At 41.4% G+C, this 22,464-nt stretch overlaps 1 protein-coding gene across 19 annotated transcripts in view; it reads right to left on the reverse strand.

The window, feature by feature from the left end:
* LOC145962768 (uncharacterized) overlaps positions 1-22,104 on the reverse strand; it is a 138,542-nt gene extending 116,438 nt beyond the window's left edge. For 3 of the 19 annotated variants that reach the window (XM_083084094.1, XM_083084093.1, XM_083084096.1), the window contains exon 1: positions 20,598-22,097. In XM_083084094.1, coding sequence (XP_082940220.1) covers positions 20,598-20,988 — 391 coding nt within the window. In that variant the 5' untranslated portion in view covers positions 20,989-22,097. Of the gene's footprint in view, positions 1-20,597 lie in introns of all 19 variants that reach the window. The other 16 variants (XM_083084102.1, XM_083084104.1, XM_083084090.1 and 13 more) reach the window with 12 other exon arrangements.
* Positions 22,105-22,464: the final 360 nt, after the last annotated feature.

Below are 22,464 nucleotides of genomic sequence, written 5' to 3' on the forward strand. Positions count from 1 at the left end.
ATCACTTTATAATCTCACGCTACTTAAATTTCATTATTCAACGCATTGCTTCGGTTCTATTCTCACAGCAATTTATGCAATACGATTTATTGATTGATGCATAATTTTATTGGACGAAATATAAACCTGCCACGGGTTCATATATATGTATTAAATCGCTCATTACCCGAAGATTGTACGATCGTTCCCAGAGAAGCTGACGAGCGTGCTCGTCTCACATTGAGTATTTCCCGCGACATGACGTCGTAACAAGCCGCGATCGATTACCGCGCGTTAAGTTCGTGTGCTCATCGAGTGTTAAATCGGCGCGATGTCGCGTAGAAGGACAACGTCGTGTTGGACGACGTCTGATACGATGACCAGAGACACGACCAGAGGCGCGTGCACGCACGAATGCGTGCGAACACGTTTCACGGTAGATCCTCGATCGTTTGTCACGACAGCTTTTGAACTTTGACGGAATAAAATTGTATGCCGACAGATTGAAGAGAGTCTTTAAAAAACGAAATTCTCGCGTCCTTCTGTTTCACGGTCCATTTGATATCGCGATATAATTTGATCGCACGCGAACGCGCTCGACGTGACAAGAATCGGTTAATGAAGCGCACATCTAGCGTTAAATGTGCGATTAAGTTAACCAAACGCCTGTATGTTCTCACTTTCGTCGCATTTGTTACTAAATGTAGCCGTTCAACCGCTAATTTTATCCGTTTAGCGTAAAGATCACGTTCAATGAAACGTGACGCGAGAATCAGATAGTATCGCGCATATAAATGTGCGATTGGATGAATCAAAAGTCGATGTTCGCAGTTGATATTTGCTTAGCTTAGTTGACGAGAAATTAATCGCGCGATTTATAAAGGACTGTTTCAAGTCGAAATTGTGCTCCAGTTTTCAATCTCAATTTTCGTGGAAAATTCCATCTTTTATGGATTCTAGAGGGATCGTCTATAGATTTCTCGATAAGTTTAATTTATATAGGAATTACTGTACTTTGTATCTCAAATAGGCAGTAAAACCAACAGTTTCTCCATTATTGATTAAATAGTTTCGAGAGAGAAAGAAAGTAATCTGTTTGTTCGAGATAGATGTTGTAGAGTGCAAATTGAGATCGAAAATAGGAGAAAAATTTCGAGATATCTCATCATTCGACATTAATAGCAGGCGCTAATCGCTATCGCGCGTTCTTTGATGCCTATTGTGAATTGTCCGGCACGAGACTCGCGTTCGCGAGCGAGATGAACGTGAGATGAGAGCCATACAAGAGCGTGTTTAGCGTTAAACGCGCGGTGAGAATCGAAAGACAAAGCCGAGGGCGCGAAACGAGCACAGCGCTCGTTGTCGATTGCCGATGAATAGCGAGGCCCCGTCATTAGTTGGTTGGCGCAGTCAATGGATTCATTGCTGCCTATTATGACGTCAAATCTCCTCTTGTACGATAATCTAGCGATAATGAGAGCTCGTTAAAGAAGGTCGTATACCGGCTCCGCGATGCCAGGATCGATGCGCTCCTACACGTGACGCCTTCTCTTTCGCTTCCACGAGGCCCCACCCTCGATTCCCGTCTCCCTTTCTCTCCGGTGTGTCTTTGTTTCTCTTGCTGTTGATTTCGACACCTTCGACCGCTTTACATATTCGCCGTCACGTCGTAGTTTTGTCACGAAGCGCGCGACTTCCTCTCACGTCGCGTTCAAATCGAAAAGTGTTATTATACTCGTGCATTTTTAGCTGCGAAATATTCAACCATCATCTTTTAATCGCGCCATAAAAAGTTTATGCGCTGTAAATTCAAACGAGCTTTTAAGTAATAAAGAAAACCTTTGTCGCAATAAAACATACATGTGACGAAAATAGCAATATTTTAGAGGAAAATCTCACTTTTTTCTCTCTCTTTTTTTTTAATAGAATAACAATATTCTCTTCTAAAAAGCTCTTTCGAGACTTTCCGTTATAATTATAAGTTGGAAACTAAAAATTTTATAATGAGGACATATTTCACATTTTCTCGTGGACATTTTTATCATCGATTTATCAGGGCGGTTTGACAACTTTCGAGCTTATCCTTCCTTCTCCCAATTTTTAGTATAGCACAATCTTACCGTTCTTTCGTCCGAATTTTACGATAAATTTGCATTTAACGAGTCACGCGCGTTTTAAATTCACGGTAAGACGAGGCGATAGCGATTTATACAATCTGCGGATTGGCCGACACGTTTCCGGAATGTGACGACCGAGTTTTCGCTGCCGGACACGAGAGAAATCGCATCGCCGGCTATTTTCCCGGATATAAGCACTCGCGGACCGCTAGGTTGCCGCAAAGTGAATTATCCCTTCGTAGCGCGTGGTCGGGAATAGTTTTAGTGCCCTCAGCACCACCGCGTGCTCGGCAACTACCGTTTCGCAGCCCTCGTCGATTAATCGCCTCGGAGTCCACGGAATCGAGGCGAAAGCGACGACGATAATCGCTCCTGCCCTCCCATTAAACAGCTCGCGGCAAATTCCGTCGCTTTCTACTCCTCTCCCTCTCTCTTTCCCTCTGTTTGACGGAAATCGTCGCGAAGTGTATATGCAAATCTGATAAATACGCGATCGCGAACTCAATGATATTCGCGTTGTATCTGCATTTTCCGATATCCCGGACCGGGCTGCGCCGACGGGCGGATAATATTATTGATATCGTCGAAAAACGAGCGCCAGAACGCGCCTCCCGGACTGGTATTTTGGTTGTTAATGTGAAAATATTCGCGGACCCCTGATATCGGAACCCGTTCGTCGCTTTCAGAGAGCCGCGCGTCCGGAATTTACTACATATTACACTATAACGCGACCGCCACGCGTACGTGACAAGCGCGCCCGAATTTTACCAACGATTTACGTCGCGCGAGCTCCGGCTGATCGACGGGAAATATGTTTCTATTATCGTTCGTGCAAGTCTCGTCGGCGCAAGTTAATTCCGCACGATTTGATGTTTGCTCGTTATTAAAAAAAATAACGCGACCGCGCGCGGCTTGGAATTACACGTCGACGTCGCGTCTCTCAATTTCTGCCTTAAATTGCAAGTTAACGCGTACGATACTTTCGATTAATTATCGTCGTAAGTCTATCACACGCGTGCGTCATTAAAATCATATTCTTGTTGTTAATCCTTTGAGTATTGAAAATTTTTAAAGACGCTGATCAAAAGAATTTGCCTCATACTTAAAAAGATACGCAAAGAAAATTGGTCGCTTATTTTATCCTCGTTATAAATATCTTTGAGAAATTTAATAAACGTATTTCCATAAAAATGTATTTAATTTTCTTACAAGAAATCTGTATAGCTTTACATTAATAAAACTACTTAATAATTCCAATGATTGAACGACGCTTTAATTTCATTTTGCGCGATCAAAGCGATATGCCTCGACTTGACGCATGCGATTAAATCTTTCTTCTTTATCTGTGCTCTGTACCTAACATTTCCAATTTCATTGACGGACGGATTATCGCGCAACGCATTTTCGCAAACATTCTCGCCACCGACTTCGATTCACCGGCCTCGTCAGCGATCGCGCAAACGGGCCTTGGCGTCGAATCTGGTCATGCAAATTTGCCGTTGGTGTTCGCGTAAATGTACGGTGTATCGTGATATGTCGGCGAACATGCGATGCGTAGGCGTCGACGCGACGCGACGCCGTGCTCAGGTAGCATTATTCGCGCGTCCGCACGCCCGACGATGAGTCATCATGTTTATAAATTTATTCGACGTGCGATACATATATGTATATATGTATATAGTATACCGGTCTGTGTCGCGACGTTACAGCCGCTCGGCGATGCTGTATACGACAGCACATGTGTGCGCACAGATGCGCTCGAATACCTGTCGGGCGAGTGTCGAGTCGACACTGTCGACCGGGGATACGCGCGGCTAAATCGGGAATAGGGGTTACATAGACGATGGGATATCGGCCAAGATAAGGCGCACGTTATGGAACATCTTGTTTTAAACGCCATAGCAAGTTTGCTTTGGTTCATGATCATAAGTCCGCGTATTCATATCGTATATGTAATATTAAGTGCGGTTGTCTAATTCCGAGATTATCTCGTGCAGGTTTATCTCGTATGAGCATAATTCTTGCTCCTAGCAGAATTTACACGGGGTTTTAAAGCGAAATATGCAATTATGATTTATATCTTTTATTGTATACACATAAATTATTAATTGCTCCATAATTATATCATATATTTTTCTTCTGTTTATAGATTACTTTGTAAGTTATATATGTGTATGTTGCTTGTGTATCTTTGCTTATAAATTTTATGATGTTTTTTGCAGACCGAATGTTTAATCTGTCCTGAGATCAATATTATATTAAAAGATGTACGTATAGATATATGTATAATAAACAATTTTGTAACTAAATATCTCATATTTACAGATAGAAATTAATCATCATAACTATATAAACTAGCGTAATTAATTCAATTATTCTGTTATTTAATATAACTACTGTTCAACAAATTAAATATCTCTTTACTTTATCTCTTTCTCAAAAATGTCAGTATTTTTATCAAGCAAAATAGAGAGAACCGAACGAATATAACTGAAAATAAGCTGCCATAAAACAGAGCATTATGCCCCAAAGGGTTAAGACCCCTCGAAGAAAGGGTGTGTTTAAAATAAGGGTGTGTCGCGTAGGATTACTTTGCCATTAACTCCAAGCCATGAGGGTAGAATATTGCTGTCGCTTTGTTCTTTTGCAGGTCGACGCTCGAGTTAATATAAAACTAACACAGTCTAGATAATACGTGTATAAATATGCGCATCCCGTTGTTAATATCACAGCTCTCTCGCCAAGTTAGATAATTTGTTAATTTACATACATTATATAAGATACATTTTTTAATTCTCGTTATGCATTTCTCTATCTTTTTGGTATATTATAAGAATTAAAAAAATATAATATGATATATTAATATGGTATATTATAAAAAATATAATATGGTATAATAATATGGTGATATTATAATTAAAAAAAAATAAATTGTATGATTTAAAGATTAAAATTTCCAGTATTTTCGAATAAATCGCAGAAAGATTTGAAATAACGCAACTCGTTTTTGACAGAATACGGATTGTCCGTTGATTCTGGATATTGAAATTATGCGCGCGATACGTTCGAAATTGTGCCGCTGAGAATCGCGACGTGTATTAATGCACAATAGCCGGGATATACAACATGCGCGTCATACCTAAGCGCGCGTCTGTGTGCGGGCTGCATGCCGATGTGGTAGCCGCTCATCCCTCTCCGTATCGAGGTATGCATTTCGCGAGCTGCAGCTGCGAGCAAGAGAAGGCGAGTCCCGAACAATGATCGCGAGTCCAACAATCACCGCGGGAGGAATCCCGATGAAATAATGCCAGTCGGGCTTTGGGTTCGCCTTGATTTTTATTCGCATCAACGTATCTCGCCACCGACGCGAAATGTATACGCGAGATGTATATATTCTAAATATATTCGCGAAGGTATTATTATTATTTAATCGCGCGCTGCGCCAGCGAGGAAAGTTTTCGTATATACTTCGAATTAACAACAAGTTCTCGGTACTTTTACAGATTAATTTGAATTATGTAGGGGATCCTCTCTCGTTACGCGCAATTCGGGATTAGGTAGATTTTATTTATCAGCGCGAACACACACATAAACAAATAGATTTGGAGTTTGCAACTCGTACTCTTCAAAATAATTAGTATGAATTAATTAGAATTCTTCTCTTGACCGTAAATTTTTGTAGCCTCCGGATTTCGTTGATATTACCTCAAACACGCACGCGATCCGATCGAAATGACTCGATTTGTAACTTGTCGTCGGTTGATTTTTGCAATATGCAAATTAATTGGGCTCGCCACTCGTAACGCTTATCGGTAAATTGCGAGTTTAAAGTTTCAAATTACACGATGTTAGCGTTCATACAGTAAGATACTTGGGCCGAACCGTGCGAGTCACGCGAGCAATGGCCGCGAACCAAATCACGGTTTTGCGTGAAGCTATGATGAAATGCGCCGCGACACGTTATTTGCTTTCAGTGATTCTTTGCGGGACGCAAATTAATTGATTACGGTTCGCCGAGATGTCTATCTAATAGTTATTTGAGGTCTCGAATTATCATAATGGCTCACGAAGCCGGCTATCGAGTAACGATCGGACTGCCTTTCCACGCGATCGAGCACAATGAGACTATTATTTCGTTCGCCATAAAGTCCTGCGGTATGCGCCTCGGTAAACACTCATAATTACGCTTCATTTCTAATTACGTATGCCATATATTACCGTGAGCCGCAAGAGTCAAATTGTTTCAAGTACAACTTACATAACGGAACGCTCTACTAGCTATATCATTATACTATGTGGTATTATCCCACATTTTATCAGTCACATAAGTTATACATGTAAGCGATATGCAAAGTATCTCAGATTTATTACATTCCTCTTGCACATGCATGCATTTTATAACCAAATTTAGGATAGATTCATCCCTCTCATGAAAGCCGTGTTACCCGCTCTTTTAAAATAAAATCTTATTCATTTAATATTTCACCCAAGTAGATTTCATTTTATTATAATTATTTCTCGCGAGAGAAGTAATTAATATATTTTTTATATCGAACATTAATATTGAACATTAATTAAACATTCGATGAAATTTTTAATTAATGGAGATCTCAGGATATTTAAATAAGCAAAAATATGAAAAATGTTGGACAAACTGTCCAGAAATATCGTAGTTGCGAGATGTATTTATATTTTTTTCATTTTTTGAAAATGCATTTCCATTTTTCCATACTTTACACGTTAACCTACATTCTCCGTGTATTAAATAATGTTCGGCATAGATTGAGCCTCATCGACGAATTCCAAGGAACAGTTGGCGCGCGGATTCGATGCGTGCATATAATAGCCGCACGTCGAACGGCCGATCGATCGATTGCGCCGTAGCCATAGAAACGATCCGCCGTCCCTGATGATCGATGAATAGTGCGCGATTGCACGGACAGTCTATTGCACGCTAGGTCCTGTCAGCGCGCGCAACATCGTCTGTACTCGGGACCCGCGCCTCCTCTTCGTCTCCTCTCGTCTCATCTCCTCTCGTCTCGTCGTTATCGCGCCGTGGAGGAAACTGTTATGCCTTCGGGGTTGCGTTACCCGAGACAGTGGAAAGATAGCCTGTCTAGATACCGCCCGCCCGACCGAGGAAACGCGGCCCGAAGGAAACATTTGTCTCCCCGACCTCGATAATAATTCGCGCCGCTGAAATTTGCTGAGCTCTCGGATTCGTCGTCGCGGAATCGAGACGCTCCGAGAGCATCTCGGGTTTCGCGATGCTGAATCGTACGATTCTTGGACGCGAAGAATAATGATTGTTTTGGGATAGGAGGGCCAAGGATCTCTCCTGCCGAACATTTCTCAAATTGTTTCGCTCAAGCACCGATAATATCTCGGATAACGGAATCTTGTCTTTCGATTAATTCAAATTGAACGTTATTTCCTTCCAAGGGATTCAAGTATTTTAATAACTTTTAACCCGAAGAGATTTTTTTCTACAATTATTTTCCCTCAAATTGGATTCAAAGAAAGTACGTGAGAGACCGGTAACTATGGGATACTGTGTGTATGTACATGTATATATTACACTATATCTTTCAGACTTAAAACTTGCATTGACTTGAGTAAGATCAGAGGAAGATCTCAATTGGCAGTGACGCATTCACCGGTGTCGAGGCAACACGCGAGTAACACGGACGATTACGCCTCGCTTTCACATGCGACTATCATAAATAAACTAATTGCAGCGAAATTAACGACAAACGGCGCGCATGAAAGCGGCCGCGCTGGTTAAACCATAATTTGACTTCCATGCGTAACAATCTACATACGTGCGTTCTAGCGATTTTATAAACCGCAAAACAACGCGTCGGTGTCATATCGCGTCTATCAAATGAGTATCCAGAGACTGTCATGAAAATTTTAATTAAAATCAATTATAATTTTCGATATTAATTTTTACTTAATGCAAGGGATCTTTTTTTTTCTTACTTTTTAATTAAACATCTTGCAGTTAAGTAATAACTCGAAATAAAATTTATTTTCAAGCAAATCTTTCTTGAAATAAAGAAGAAAATTTTGTCATCCCAAAATCTGCTTAAAATTTAATTCTTTGTCTTGACACTCGATCGATTATGCACAAATGTCATTTTTCTCTCGATGTTTTATTAAAATGAAAAATATATCCTCCGCACTCGAGAGAGTCAGAAAATTCGCAAAGTGGTAATCGTTCTAGAATACTATTGTATTTTAGGCGCGATCGATATCGCGTCGCAATTAACGGGAGTGCCTAGCAAATATCATCGAAGCGTCATTATCGCTTTCGTGAAAGGGCATCGGCTATCGCGTCGCCAAGTGCAGCATGCGCGATTCATTACCTTATTGATTGCTTCCGTGGCGATAGACTGATTTTCACCGCGGATTGGTTTGCTCCAAGTCGTTATCATTATGTACTTTGCATGATTGACTTCCGAATTTCAATGCGCCTCCTACATATTGTGCGCGCGCGTTCGCACATTTCGAAAAGCAATTGTAATGGTGATTCGAAACAGAAACGTCGCGTGAATTTCTCTTGAATACGTGCATTAAGTGTGCCGTCCTAAAATTCATATTAATTTTCGAATAAAATAGAAATATTCTAGTAATAAAAAAAAAGATCGTAATAAATCGCCTTTTTACTTTTATATATTTTTATAACGTAAGATACTTTCTCCACAAGATACTTTTAATTTGTAACTTCATCAAAGCTCCACACCTAGAGATATCTATATTTATTCAATTCATCTAATATCACTTAATATCACACGAGTAACAAGTTTCTGAATCAAAATTTCTCTCTGTACATTCCGCACATGTACGTTTCGCGTGGTGTCAGGTCGAATCAGGGAGAAACATCACCGCGTGATCGTTCGCGCTGCTCGCTGAAATTCGCGTGCGATTCATCTCTAATTATGTTATATTCGCGCGATGCATGCTAATGCGCCACGCAGACGTCGTGAAACGTCGCTGTTCTCTCCCATGTTTATCCTTTGACCGTCAAGCCGATACTCCGCCCCCGTACTTGAAAAATAATGCTTAGCCAGCGTTATCGCGTTGTCGTAATTACTTCGTAATTATGTCTCTTCATTTTCTATCTCTCTATTTAAAAATTCACCGCACAACCGGATATTCTTATTTTACGCCGCGATGCGTGCACTGATTTATTCTCGCTCGATTTCGCACAAGCGTGCTCGGCGGCGAGTTAAAGCGCATATAAAGAGAATAAATTCATGGAGTAAATGAGTTGCCGAATCACGGCGAAATGTCGTTTATATCGCGGCGAATTCTCGTTTTGCTTCGTTATCAGGCCGTTTATTTCGCGTCATTCGCGTTTCAAGCTCGCATAATGCGGCTTAATTATATTATTAATTATTAATACGTATTAAACAGCAAATAAATCTATTTCTCGTGAGCGAATTGATGTATGTAGTTTCTAGTTTATGTCAGAATTATTTTAGTTGGTATGCAATATTTCAATAATAAAGAGGTACGAAACATGAAATACATTATCTCATTTAATGGAAATGTCAAATACTATCATTTTTATATTTGTCGCTAGAGTATTAATCTTTTTTGTTTCGATTCCATTTGCATAAATAAATGGAAAGTCGTAAAAAATTAATCGCCGTAGATTATGTTTACATTATGCTTCATATTTACAATAATTTAATTGAAATATATTTTTATTTCTCATTCCTTAATATATTCAAATATCTTAAAAAGAAATAAAATAATAGAATCACGTAGTATATAACACGTATGAAAGGTTGCAAAATAATTATTGCCGGGTTCATTACGTTTCACTCTTCTTCTCTCATCTAGAATGCAGAAAACGAGTCGGATCTCGTTAGTACGCATCAATTCTGTCGATCGCGCGACCCAAGTTACATAATTGTCGTTAGAGATATTTCCTTCCCCGCGGCCATGTACAACTCGTATCGTTGATGGACCACTCGCGTTTTGCACGCGGATACCGCCGCCCCTCAGTCGTTTCGACTAATTAAACGATATTTAAACGAGCGGAAGGCAAGCGGGCATTGAAACGTAACAACCGGCCACGATTCATGCAAATTCAACGACTTCCGAGCCGAGTGTTTCCTCCCAGTCCCTCTCTCTCTCCCCCTTCTTACTATCCCTCCGTCTTTTCCCTTTCACGACAGGCGTTCTCATTTATACAGAATGGATCGCAAAAGTATCGGCAATTGGAATATAAATCGATTTCTTTTCGAAAAGTTTCAACCTCGAGATATATAAATATTATGAAACGATATAACATCGAAAATAGAATGATTTAAGGAATCACATTTCAATAAAAGTATATAAATGTAATCTAATTCTGGGTTTTACAGACGTGTAAAAATGTAAAAAATATATGAAAAAATCGCGTAATTATCAGATGGTTTTCATCCCAATTTCCAACGATTTTGAAAATTCGATCCAAGGTATATACTACTAATCCTTCGCTTCTGTAATTCATCCCCTGTAACTACATCGCAGCTCCTTCTTCCCTCGCGTCAATTCCAATCGTTGCGCATTTTGCCGTTCCCTTTGCAATCCGTTTCCCTTCGGAACGTGAGAAGTTCCATCTTTGTAACGCACGAATGGAATCACAGTAAATGTATCCCGACGAAGGACGGTCGACCTCAAACTAACCCAGCCAAGAAGCGCTTCGACCGAGTGCGGATTCGACTTAACCCCGGTTTAAGCCGAAAGAGCAGAAGCGCGAATAGAATAGTCTGAAAGTTAATCAACGGTGAACGGGTTAACCGAGGTCGTCGATACGATGAGGAGTTCCCATCCAAAGCGATAGGAAAGGAGTCCGTATTAACCTTTAATTATCATTATCACAACCTTTATTCTTACGTAGAATTGTGCACAGAAAGGACGCAAGCGCAGAGAGTCAAGTTATAATCGAGATGTGACATTATACATGATGTTAACATCGTATGGTTTTTAAATATAATTTGCTCTTCAGATAAATATATCGTACAATATATGCGACTAACGTTATAACTCGTACATTGTAATGCGCATGCCATTTACATTTAATTATGTAAAACATAATACATCTGGCATTTAGATAATCGCATGTTTTCGTAAGTTTAGAATTCGCTATTTATCTTCTAACGACAATGCAACGTATTCACGGCGTATGCAAAAGAAAATATTTTCATAAATAATTACTAGAAAAAATAAAAAGTAGAAATGTAGCTGATAATTATAAAATTCCATATTTGATATGTACGAAATAATTAATATACTGATATGAATACATATGCGAATATGATATGTTATTTAATATTATGCATATGAAACGAAATTGAAGGATCAATGATCTCATCTCTCATCATAAAGATTGTATTGCCAGAGTAAGATGGGTTAGTCTAGATTTAGCTCGCGTGAATAGTTAAAGACATTTTACTTTGTGCACCTCTGATTCCTCGAGTAATCGATCAAAGTTAAAGTTTAATTCCCTTCTCTACGAAGTTTTTAAATGCTTCGTAAACTTGTAATTGAAGAAAGTCGTGCTATTAAAAGAAATAAATAAATGCAAGCTAGTAAAAAAAATGCATGTTTTACTTCGCATGTAATTGTGAAAAATGTCGTCAGTATATATATCGTTTTAGGAGACTTCAAACCATATAAAACCGACTCTGCAATTAAAAAATTTAAGAATAATAATTACATAGAGTCACATTTGTAGCACAAACTTTTACGATATTAATTTGACGAAGCAGGATCAAATAAAATGTAATGTTTGTTCTTTCACGTAACATTTATCAGTTAAATATTACCTAGATTTAATACATAAATGTTTCATACATATACACGCAAATAGGTACAAATACGGCATAAGGTATGCTCATATATTTTAGACCCCGTTGCATACAAAACAAGTAAATTATACATGTCTTTTCTGATTTTGCAACGCATTTCCAACTGTTGGAAATAGAAAGGAGGAAAACGAGAGAAGCTACGGTAATATCAAATTTTTCGCTTCATTTCGACCCAGTTTCAGTCATGCATTTTATATCGATATTTTAATAGTGTTTTAAACGAGAACGATAGACGATTGCGCATTTGAAATAATTACAAAATGAAACGAGCAGAATTTTTGCGTGCCTGTGAAACGAGGGGCTATGCGCGCGAGATTCGGCGATATTAAAATTAATTGCAATCATAAAATTCATGACGCGCACGTGTATCATTTCTTTCGCCGACTCGTGCGCCCGCGAAAACCTGACGTAAAATCCCGGCGAGAAATAAAAGTGGTAGTAAGGACGATGGGGGGAGGGAAAGGAGAGGAACAGGAGCCCGTTTCCAATGGGTGTCATTAGTTAACCGAGGCTGGGTTAATCGGAGGCCATCTGTTAACCAGAGTTGTCGATACGGGAAGCGATAGTACCAATCGCTCGGAGACGAATTCCGCTACAGCCGGAATTCGCTCGTCGCGTCGTGCGATCCGAAGCGTTATTTATCTCTCGTGCACGCTAGGATTTATCGGTACTGTTAATTCGGTAAAAGCCCATCCATCTGTATATGCCAATGACAAAAGCATATTCTCAAACCGACGTGCAATTCGATATATCTACCGTCCAATTGCCATATTTTTTTCTGCCATATCAATTTTTTCAGCGTAACTTCTAATAAGATAAATAAAAATATCTTAGAAGAAGTAGGTAATGATAACACAATTTTCTTTTCTTTCTCTATAGATTTTTAAAAGAAATTTTTATAACCAAGCTATTGATTAATTACTCGCAAATTATTTATTATATTAATAATAAATTTTTCAGTGGATGCAACTTTTAAATCTCATATCTTGGTAAATCTCAAAATACTTTCTGTTAATAAAAAGTATATTTGAAATTAAATAAAGAATAAAACGTTATTATCTAAAGCTTCTCAAGAAATTAAAACTATAAAAGTGTGCAATGGATTCCTTCTTTCTTCTCTTATTTACCATCAATCGCTCTCTCACTTGAAGAATCCGAACAATTGATTGAATCCCTATACCATCACGTTTCTACCCGATCACAGTAAAGATCTTTAATTTTGGTATTTCACATGTTCCAGGCTTCTCGTCCTCAATTCGGTTTCAAGCTTCCTCCCAGGACCTCAAAGAAAAGCCTTTTCCCTCTCTCCCTCTCTCTCTTTCTCATTGTCCAAATATTTAACGGAGACTCGAATCTATCGATGTCGAGGCAAAGCTCGCCGGAGAGACACGCCCCGCTTGCGAATCGATCGCAACCTTCGAACGTGTTTCGGCCAGGAACGAAGGCGGGAAAAAAAGAGGAAGGACGCAAATATACCGGTAAAAGCATCGTACGACGGAAACAAGGACAGTTTCCGGGCGCGCGACGGGCGGTGGTAATAAGTTTTGTCGGATGGCGCGGTTCTTGCCGATATAAACTTCCAGCTGGCTCTGTCACACGTGCGGCGCCAATCGTAAATCGCACCAACCCGGCCTCCGCCGCGTCGTGTCGCGCCAACTTTCGCGAGCCAACATACATACCGCTCTCTCGCGTTGCCGAACGCGGAATTCAATTTGTTGCAGTTTCGTCGATAAGGGGGGGGGAGAGGGAGAGAGGAGGGAAGGACAGAGGGGTTTCCGCCGCGACGTGTCGCACCTTGCCTCAGCAGCGTTGCCCAAACTCATTGTGGATTAAAGGTGACGGTAATTCGCTTGCGATACGAGAATCTCCTCGTGTAAACCAGGGACAAGTTCGCAATTTGCAAAGTTCACTCGAGAATCGAGTCATGCATAAAATGGTAAGATTATTCCCTCTTAGAGCTTATCGTGCAACTTTGCTGAATAAATAAAGAAAATTAATAAATGAATGATTTCTTCAGTGGCACAAAGAGAAAGATGGAAAAAATTACCAAAAAATGCATGTAAAAAATAATATACAATATCAAGAAATCGCAGAGATAGTATTTAATTATAAATTGCTTCTTAATCTGATGGAAAAACTAATATGACATATTCGTTTCTTCTATAATTTTTTTTGTTTTGTGATTATATTAAATTTATATTTAATCCAAGTAGAAAAAGATTGACAAATGTATTTCACATTAAAAACGTAAAAAATATAACATTTTAAAGTTACAGAAACGAATGTAATTGTCAAAATTAATTACGAATATAATGATCATTATCTTGATTCTCTCTCTCATTGTCAGTATTAAAGTATTCTACAAAATTACGCGCGCATTAAACTTATATGAATTCAAATATATTTTCAGCAGTAGTTGGTAAAATTTCTTTGTTAGCGTTCTCTTTAATAATCGATCATGTTTCTGGAGAAACTTTGCGAAAGAGCAAGATATTTCCGACGGGCAGCATGTATTATAAACCCTACGGCGAAATATAACATGTTAAAAGTTTTCCGGAGAAGACGCACATTACGTAACCTTACTCCCTTATATCTTCCTCTAACCACGTAGGTAGGTGTATGTACATATATAGTGACATCGCCCCCATCCTTACCGCGAAGTACTTTCGGAGTAGTAGTCGGTAATTTGGGTCTAAGCGAACGCGCGCAACGTGTCGCTTGTCCGCATCCAGCCGGAAGGAAATGTCTGTCGCTTCGCGATGGAACTTGCTAAAGTTGATCAATTTTTCCAATGTCAACCCCGCCTCTCGATCACTGTAGCTTCTTTATCGTTGCGGCGATCTGTATGCGAGATATCGTATTTATTCTTTGTCGTATGCAGGATGAGAGACGCTTCTTCGACTATCCGGCTGCTATACGTTTCCTCGCAGACGCATTTATGTGAAATACGGGATATCGTGCGCGATTATCGACATTGTTCTCTTCCTGCGGAAGGACACTGAGTAATTTGCAGTGGAATTTTTCCCGACAGCTATCTGATTTAACGAGTTTACGACGTTAAAAGCCTTCCTAATTAAGCCGCAAATGAAGATTCTACGAGAATGAAGTTCCCTTCAATGTAACCGAAGGATAAAAGTTTGCGCTATCTATTCTTTTCCGAAAGAAGTTTAATTTGCCGATCGCTTCAAACAACTATAAATTGCGTTGGCATTCTTGTCGAGGAAAAATCGACTCCAACTTTATCGAGGGGTAATAATTTATATCGGTCGGAGGAAATTGGCGCGAATTCCATCGTTTATCACTGTAATACCGTGCCCTTTTTGTGTAATTATATGCCGGATATTTGCCTTATTTATACCGGACGAATGTACAACTTTACGTCGTTTTATCTTCGTAAGATACAATGGAGGAGTTTAACTCGCGCTTCGCCTCCTCCTTCCTGAGGGAAACATAATTTCACGTCGCGTTTTCTATGATAAACGGTCCGAAGATCTTCGGTCAGCGAGATACTGCAAGTTTAATTTCTATTAGGGTAAGAGAGAGAAAGAGAGAGAGCTGCAGGAAAACGTCCATATTCCTGGTGGCTGGCTGGTGTACGCTACCTGTATGCTGCTAGGACAATGCATCATCCTCCTCCTTCCCGTACATCTACCGAGGTAGATGGTAATTTCGTTGAAAGTGAAGAGAGGGAGAGGGAGAGAGATAGAAAGAGAGAGAGGGACAGAGAGACTAGAAGTGCATGTATGAGCTGGAGTAGGCGGTTCATCGACGTAGTTTGCGAGCGACCATCAATTTCTCGGGACATCCGAGAACGAGCGATCGGCTAATCGACCTTGATCTTTCTACGTGCAACCCCGTAGATCTCCTCGCTCCACTTCGACCGTGACACGTTACGCGACGTACGACATCGCGCATCGATTATGCAACGTATATGTTACGGGAAATTCCGATGTTCCAGATATGTCTGCTTTTGTCTATGTGTGCGAATATATTGATGATATTTTAAAGGTCGAGAACATTGTCTAAGGTTCAGTTTGTAAGATGAATTTCTTGTTTTCTTGTTAATAATAAAATATTGATAATTTCTTCATTATAAGACGCTAAAATTTTGAAGATTTTGATGAAATAACATTATTTTCATAAAATTTCTCTTCCGCTCTTTTTCTTGAATTAATTCATGTAGATTATTTTTATAAAATTTTGGTAAAATGGTCGATTACCGAAAAAAATATCAAGGATTAAATTTAATGTAAAAAATAAAAATAACTACAAAACGAGTAAAAATTCGTGTCCAATTTCGTCAACAATATATACGTTCAATTCAATATTTAATATTTTCATATAGAGTGGTATCTCTTGTGTTTTATTTTCAAAAAGATTATTGCACCCACGCAAATTCTACTTCTCACTCCAGTCTTTCGTGCATCATATATGCGTTTAACGAGCCGTATCGATTCTTAACGGAAAGGAAGTTTTGTGCATTGACCCTGATTTATAAATAATATTCCTCTCGTCCGTGACGAATTCAGAAATGAAAATTCTCTCCAAGATGCAACATGATTGCTCCATTACTGTGTCGAACTGGACAAAGCGCGGCATGTTCGCTCTAACGATTCTATTCTCTCCTATTCAACGTTCTTTCGAGCGTACGAACTGCATACGAAGGTAATCTATCTGCGGAATAGCTTTCGATTCGATTTCAAATGGCGCGAATTAACGGCAGATCTCCCCGGCTATGCGTATCATCGCGTTGAGAGAGAGAGACAGAGAGAAACGAGAAGTCCTCGGACGTTCATCGATTTCCCCGAGGCGTGGAAAAACGCTCGCATATAACGAGAGAAGTATGCGGCGTCTCGTTCGGGACCGTGTCGTTTCTTACCGACGTGTCCTTTTCAGAGAGATACGTTTCTTCCTCCCCTTTCGTCCCCCTTGACCCAATCGTTCTGACGATTCGATCGCGATGGTCCGACCACGCATCGTTTGTCACACGGCCAATCGCATTACGGCGTTCGCTCCGCGAGTGGTATAGTACATAAGTGGGCAACAACGGCCAAGTGGAATCGACGATAAGTGTGCTCCGAAACCCCGATGGCGAAACTTCGTATTTTACCAGCTATTACTTCTGTTATATAAAATTGAAACTCGCTAAGGATAGTTAACGATGTACTTGTCTCGCTCCACGATATACTTTCCAATTTTCCGATCACGATGTTTTAACAATATCGTTCGATCGTAAAGTACGATGAAATTTCAATAATATAGAATTTCGTACGGAATTCCACGCGCGGGATATTTTACGCGATCTATATTGCATTTCGCGCCAAGAAAATTTCCAATAATAAAAAGTTTGCGTTTTCAGGTAATGTTACGCGAATCACGACGCGTTGAAATTTCTTGCATTTCGCGCGAATAAGATATCAAAATCATAAATAAAAATCTTCGTTTCCGAGAAAATTTTATTTCCCCGAAGCTCGCCTCCTCCCCCTCCAAGTTCGATGATTCCGCCCGCTTCGCGCGGCGCGCACGGATATTCGCGATAGTGGAAGCGCAACTCTACCCGTACAACTTCCACGTAGACAGAGTCGACCGGGACCAGAAAGGGGGAGAGGGACTGACGAGTGCGAGGGACGCGATAGATACGGCCGCCCTCGCCCTCGCCCAGCTACGCTAGGGAGGGCAAAGATTTATGATGCCGGTGCGTCAGCTCGCACGTCTCAATTTCGGGACGCCGTCGCGAGAGTCAACGGCAACAGAGTTCGGCTTTCTCTCTCTCTCTCTCTCCCTCTCCCTCCCTTTCTTTGTTGCCTGTCGTGCCGAGGATGCGCGATAAGGAAAAGGTACGGCTACCGAGAGAACAAAAAAGAAAAAGAAAAAAAAAGAGGGAAGAGTCGACGAGATAGCGGACTACGGGTACAGGAGCGAGGCGCGGAATTAATCCGGCCGGTGCGGCGCTTCCCTCGTATACGCGCTTCCGTTTCCGTCCCGTACTTTGCCGGAAAATAGTTTCCACCTCGGACTCCGGTAGTGTCCGACAATGGAGTAATTATTGCAATTAGCGAGCTACCTACCGCTTTTTCGTGCACGGTTGTGTAAAAGGACCGAGATAGAGGTCGATATTTTCGCGTTTTTTGAAAATCGCCTAGGTTTCGCAAGGAAAGCGGATTGCATCATCGGCCATCATAAAAGCTATATCATTTATTCCATATAAGCGCACCATCAAAGACTGCGTTTATTGCTCATAAATCCGCTGCGAGTTCGATAGTTTGGCGATAGTTGCAGGTTCCGGCTTTATGGCGTAGGAATTTTCTCGCCCATTCGTTGTAAAACGAATATCGTTCGGATATCTGCGTTAAATTTCGGAATATATGTGTCTTTTCAAGTATATTCATTATTATTTTTTTTTTTCGAATGTTGTTAAGTATTTCGTAAAAAATGCATATATGGCGCTTGAAGGATGAAAAATATATTTTCATAATGATAAAAATATATTTTCATAATGATACGCAAAACTTTTTTATCTCGATATTTATTCGTGCATTAATTCGTTGCCATCAAATATCTGGAATACGCGTAAACATCGATCGTCGAAAAATGCAGGCGCTTATAATAAAATAAACAGGATACAAACATATGTGGAGCAAAATAAATACCGAGATATTTTCGCTACACTTTTTCATCGTCACAACGCTCTCTCGCATTTAACCGACACGTATGTGGTATTATCGTGACGCGAGTACACAGCGCAATTACTGTAACAACTATCGAGCCGCCAAGACTCGATGAAAGTTGCAATGAAGCAATCGCGCATCTGTCTTAATGACAGGAAGAGGTCTCGTGCACAAAGCCACCAAGTCGATTTCACCAAGTCGACACGCAAACGATCTCTCTCGGCTCGTATTAGTCGATCAACGATCATCACAAGATGCATCTCTATGTCGCGATCTTCGGCTCTCACGCGAATGGAATGTTGACGGGCGAGATAAGAGCTCCGAGAAGAGAAGGAGCGCCTCTCGTATTCCATTCAAAGTGCACGATGACATTTGCTCGGCACCCGCGCGATCGGAATGACGCGAGAGACGCTTCATCCGAAACCGTCACATCCAGAAACGAGATTCAGCCGCGAATTCTTTGAAGCGCATTTTTCGTACCGCGATTCTTCGCGATTCACAATTTTTTCCGACGCTTTTGCGTTTCGCTTTTTTGCTAACTTTGTTTTGTCATAAATAAAAGTTGGGAGAGAGAGAAAGAGAAATGCAGGCAAACCACGGAGTTTGCGGAAAATCACTTGGTAGAATAGAGTTTCCAACAAAAGATGTGCGACGGAAACTGGCGCAACGTGCTTTGTACGCAAGCGATATTAGACGCGACGTCGAATTGGCAAAATGAAATTACGAGTCTGCCATTGTAATAAAAATGTAAATGTACACATGATGATATTAGGTCGGATTATTTTTCACAATTCGCTAATTGCAAAAGATTTGCAGTAAATTGACAACTAGACAATTTCGACTTGATTCGGAATGTATTGTTTTTTTTTTTCATAACTTTAAAACTATTGTATTTCTCCCAAAAATCAACGAGACAACGCGAAAATTTCGTAGCAAATTAAATTTGTTTTTTGAACGAATATTAAAGTTTGACTACACTTATTATTATATTCAAAAGTCCTATCACGTTTAAATAGTACTGAATTAATAGGAGAAAAAGCATTTACGGCCTACGCTTTCTCTCTTCGGTTTATCTTTACAATCTCTTTGCAAGGTTATTATGAGAAAGCCGTTTTACTGGAAATGAACCGGGAACTCGGGTTTTACTATCTGAGATTTTCGCAAGAAAACCAAAACTTATGGTTACACGAAAAACTTTTATTGCCTATTTCCTTTCCGGGACGATTTCTAAAACACATGGATTATGTGCCATAAAAAAGAATTCGTTCCAGGTAGTTTAAATTTACTAAAACGACAAAGTCTAGATGTTGCTACAATTTTGGAATCGCTGTAAATTGCCTATGTAAAGCACGACCGTCCTTGGAGATTAGCACTTTACTGGCATATCGATTCGTATATTTAACTATCACCGAGCGTTTTCACATTCCGAATGAAATTATGATTCTCACAGTTTGGATTATAATATCAAAATTCAAATTATAAATATTCATTACTATTTTAGTGAAAAAAAATTTATAAAAAGGATACAAATTTTTAAAATGAATATGTCAAAATTTTAATTATTTCACAGTATATGTTCCAATAATTCATAATTAAGTGACGTATAATTCAGAAATTATATGCTACCTTTTGTAATAATATTTATGCTATCTATAGTATTATAGCAATTGGAATTCGATAACTATATTTGTAATTATTTTCGCCAAAAAATATAGATTAAGAATATTAAAATCAATAATTTCCATTGATTATTTACTATTATGTAACGTTTTATAACTTACAACACGACGACTGAAATTTTTTCTTCATCTACAAGCTTCCATAATTATTTTTATAAAGAAATAATCGGAGCATTTTACCAAATCCATGCACACAATTGTCAATGATACATCTCGGAGCCAGTAAAGTGTAAGCAAGGACGAGACGCGCGTTGTCGGCGAATGACTTTCAAAACGAGAATCACTTACCTGCGGGACAGTTGCATCGCGCATCGGAGACCTCGCGCTTGGGCCTGAAGACCTCAGCTGGGGCGATTCGTTGCGTCTGTCGCAGCTGCTCCTGCACCTCCGACTTGAGCCTCTGCACTAAGACGTCCACCGGCGACGATGACTCCTCGACGCGCAGGCAGCGTGCCTCCAGACTCGCGATCCTGGACTCGAGACCAAGCTCGCGGTACAAGAGCACGCCGGACACGGTGAGGCTGGCCAGGCAGAGGGCACACATCGCCCAATTGAGGCCCGCGGTCCCCGCGCGTCGGGCCTCATCGCGAAACTTTCGCGGCATCGACGCCTCCAGACAGGACGACGATCCTTTGCCTGGGACCGACGACCAGGATTCGGCCGATGGGTCGGTCTTCATCGTCGTCGTCGCGCACGCACGCACGCACGCACGCACACGCACACGCACTCGCGAATCTCCCTAGGTACGCGCTTGAGAAGCGTCCCTAAGCGGCGCGGCGCGTCATAACCCGCGCGGCGGCGAATTCGCGTAGATGAACGATGCGATAATACGGTGACAATAACAATAATAATAATAATAATAACAATAAGAGATACCTGACGGTGGCGAGACCGTTACAGACGTCGCGGCGTCATCGTCCATCTGGAATGCATGTTCGCGCGACCACTCGCCCCGTTATCGCGCCCCCTCCCCCACTTGCTTCCGGTTGCCGCTCGCGCGTTTCCGCGATCCTCGCGGCCAGTCCGTTAAAAGTCGACGGATATAAATCGTACGGGACCTCGATGCTTCCGATTTCGACTACTCGCGACGTGCAACGACACGATCTCGGATCGAGGAGCCTGAACCTGTCCCGAATTGAAACTGACACGCGCTTCAACGGCAACGTTCAGTACGGTACGATTGTTGCCGGTGTCGTCGCGTTCTCGCCTTTTCGTCGACTCGCGCACTTTGCACACTTCGACCGATGACGGGGCGTCGATCGTCGTCTCGTGTCCGCTTGCTTCGTGAAACACGAACGCAACATACGCTCCCCTAGCTTGCCGTCGCTCTTTCCTTTCTTCGCGGTACAAGTCGAACGGAGGGAAAACGCGCCGCCGTCCACCGACGGCGCCAAACTTCTCGGCGATCGCCGATCGCTTCCCGAAAGAAAGCTTCGACGAGGGACAAACTTCAGAGACGAAAAAAAAGAGAGAGAGGGAGAGAGACAGGAAGCGAGAGAACGAGACGCCGACGAGCGCCCCGCGATACAACGAACGTGTTTTCGTAAACCCGGCCCTCGTCTCACGCGTTGTCGTTACGAGGGAGAAACGCACACGGGACTACGCACATACGTAACGCACGGAGCGACACTCGCGGTACGACTGGATGTGGTGGGGCGACGCTACGCCGCGAGGACAGAGGGTTCGTCGCTTCGGCCGCGCTCGGCAATACTCGGCAATCTTCGCGCCGCCGCGTCGCCGCGCGCCGCGCCGCGCCGCGTCGCGCCGCGCGACTATTCCACCACCGGCACGTCGGATGGTGCGCGCGTGTAGGACGCGATCGGTCGACCTAACGGCCACTTCCATTCGCACTGATTCACCTCCCCGCGTTTCATTCTCTTGGCTGCGCCGCTCGCCACCTCTATCCACCACCATCGCCATCACCCTCCGCGGATGGGATTCGGCAGCGAGAGAGAAGGTATGGATCTCTTTTTTTTTTCTCTTCCTTCTCCCTCTCTCTCTCTCTCTTTCTCTTTTTCCCGCGCTCGATGTCCATTATCCACTCGGATTACAAGCTCGGAGTATTCCGCTTTCGTACGCGCGTAAACGGCTTTAACATCGGGGAGATTGTTTTTCGTCCTGGCCGCTGCCGAGGCTGCGAATGCTGATGCGCTCG

Source organism: Camponotus vicinus, unplaced genomic scaffold (genome assembly GCF_025532165.1).
Source record: "Camponotus vicinus isolate PSW18456_S1 unplaced genomic scaffold, iyCamVici1.0 SCAF_12, whole genome shotgun sequence".
In the NCBI taxonomy this organism is placed as follows: Eukaryota; Metazoa; Arthropoda; class Insecta; order Hymenoptera; family Formicidae; genus Camponotus; species Camponotus vicinus.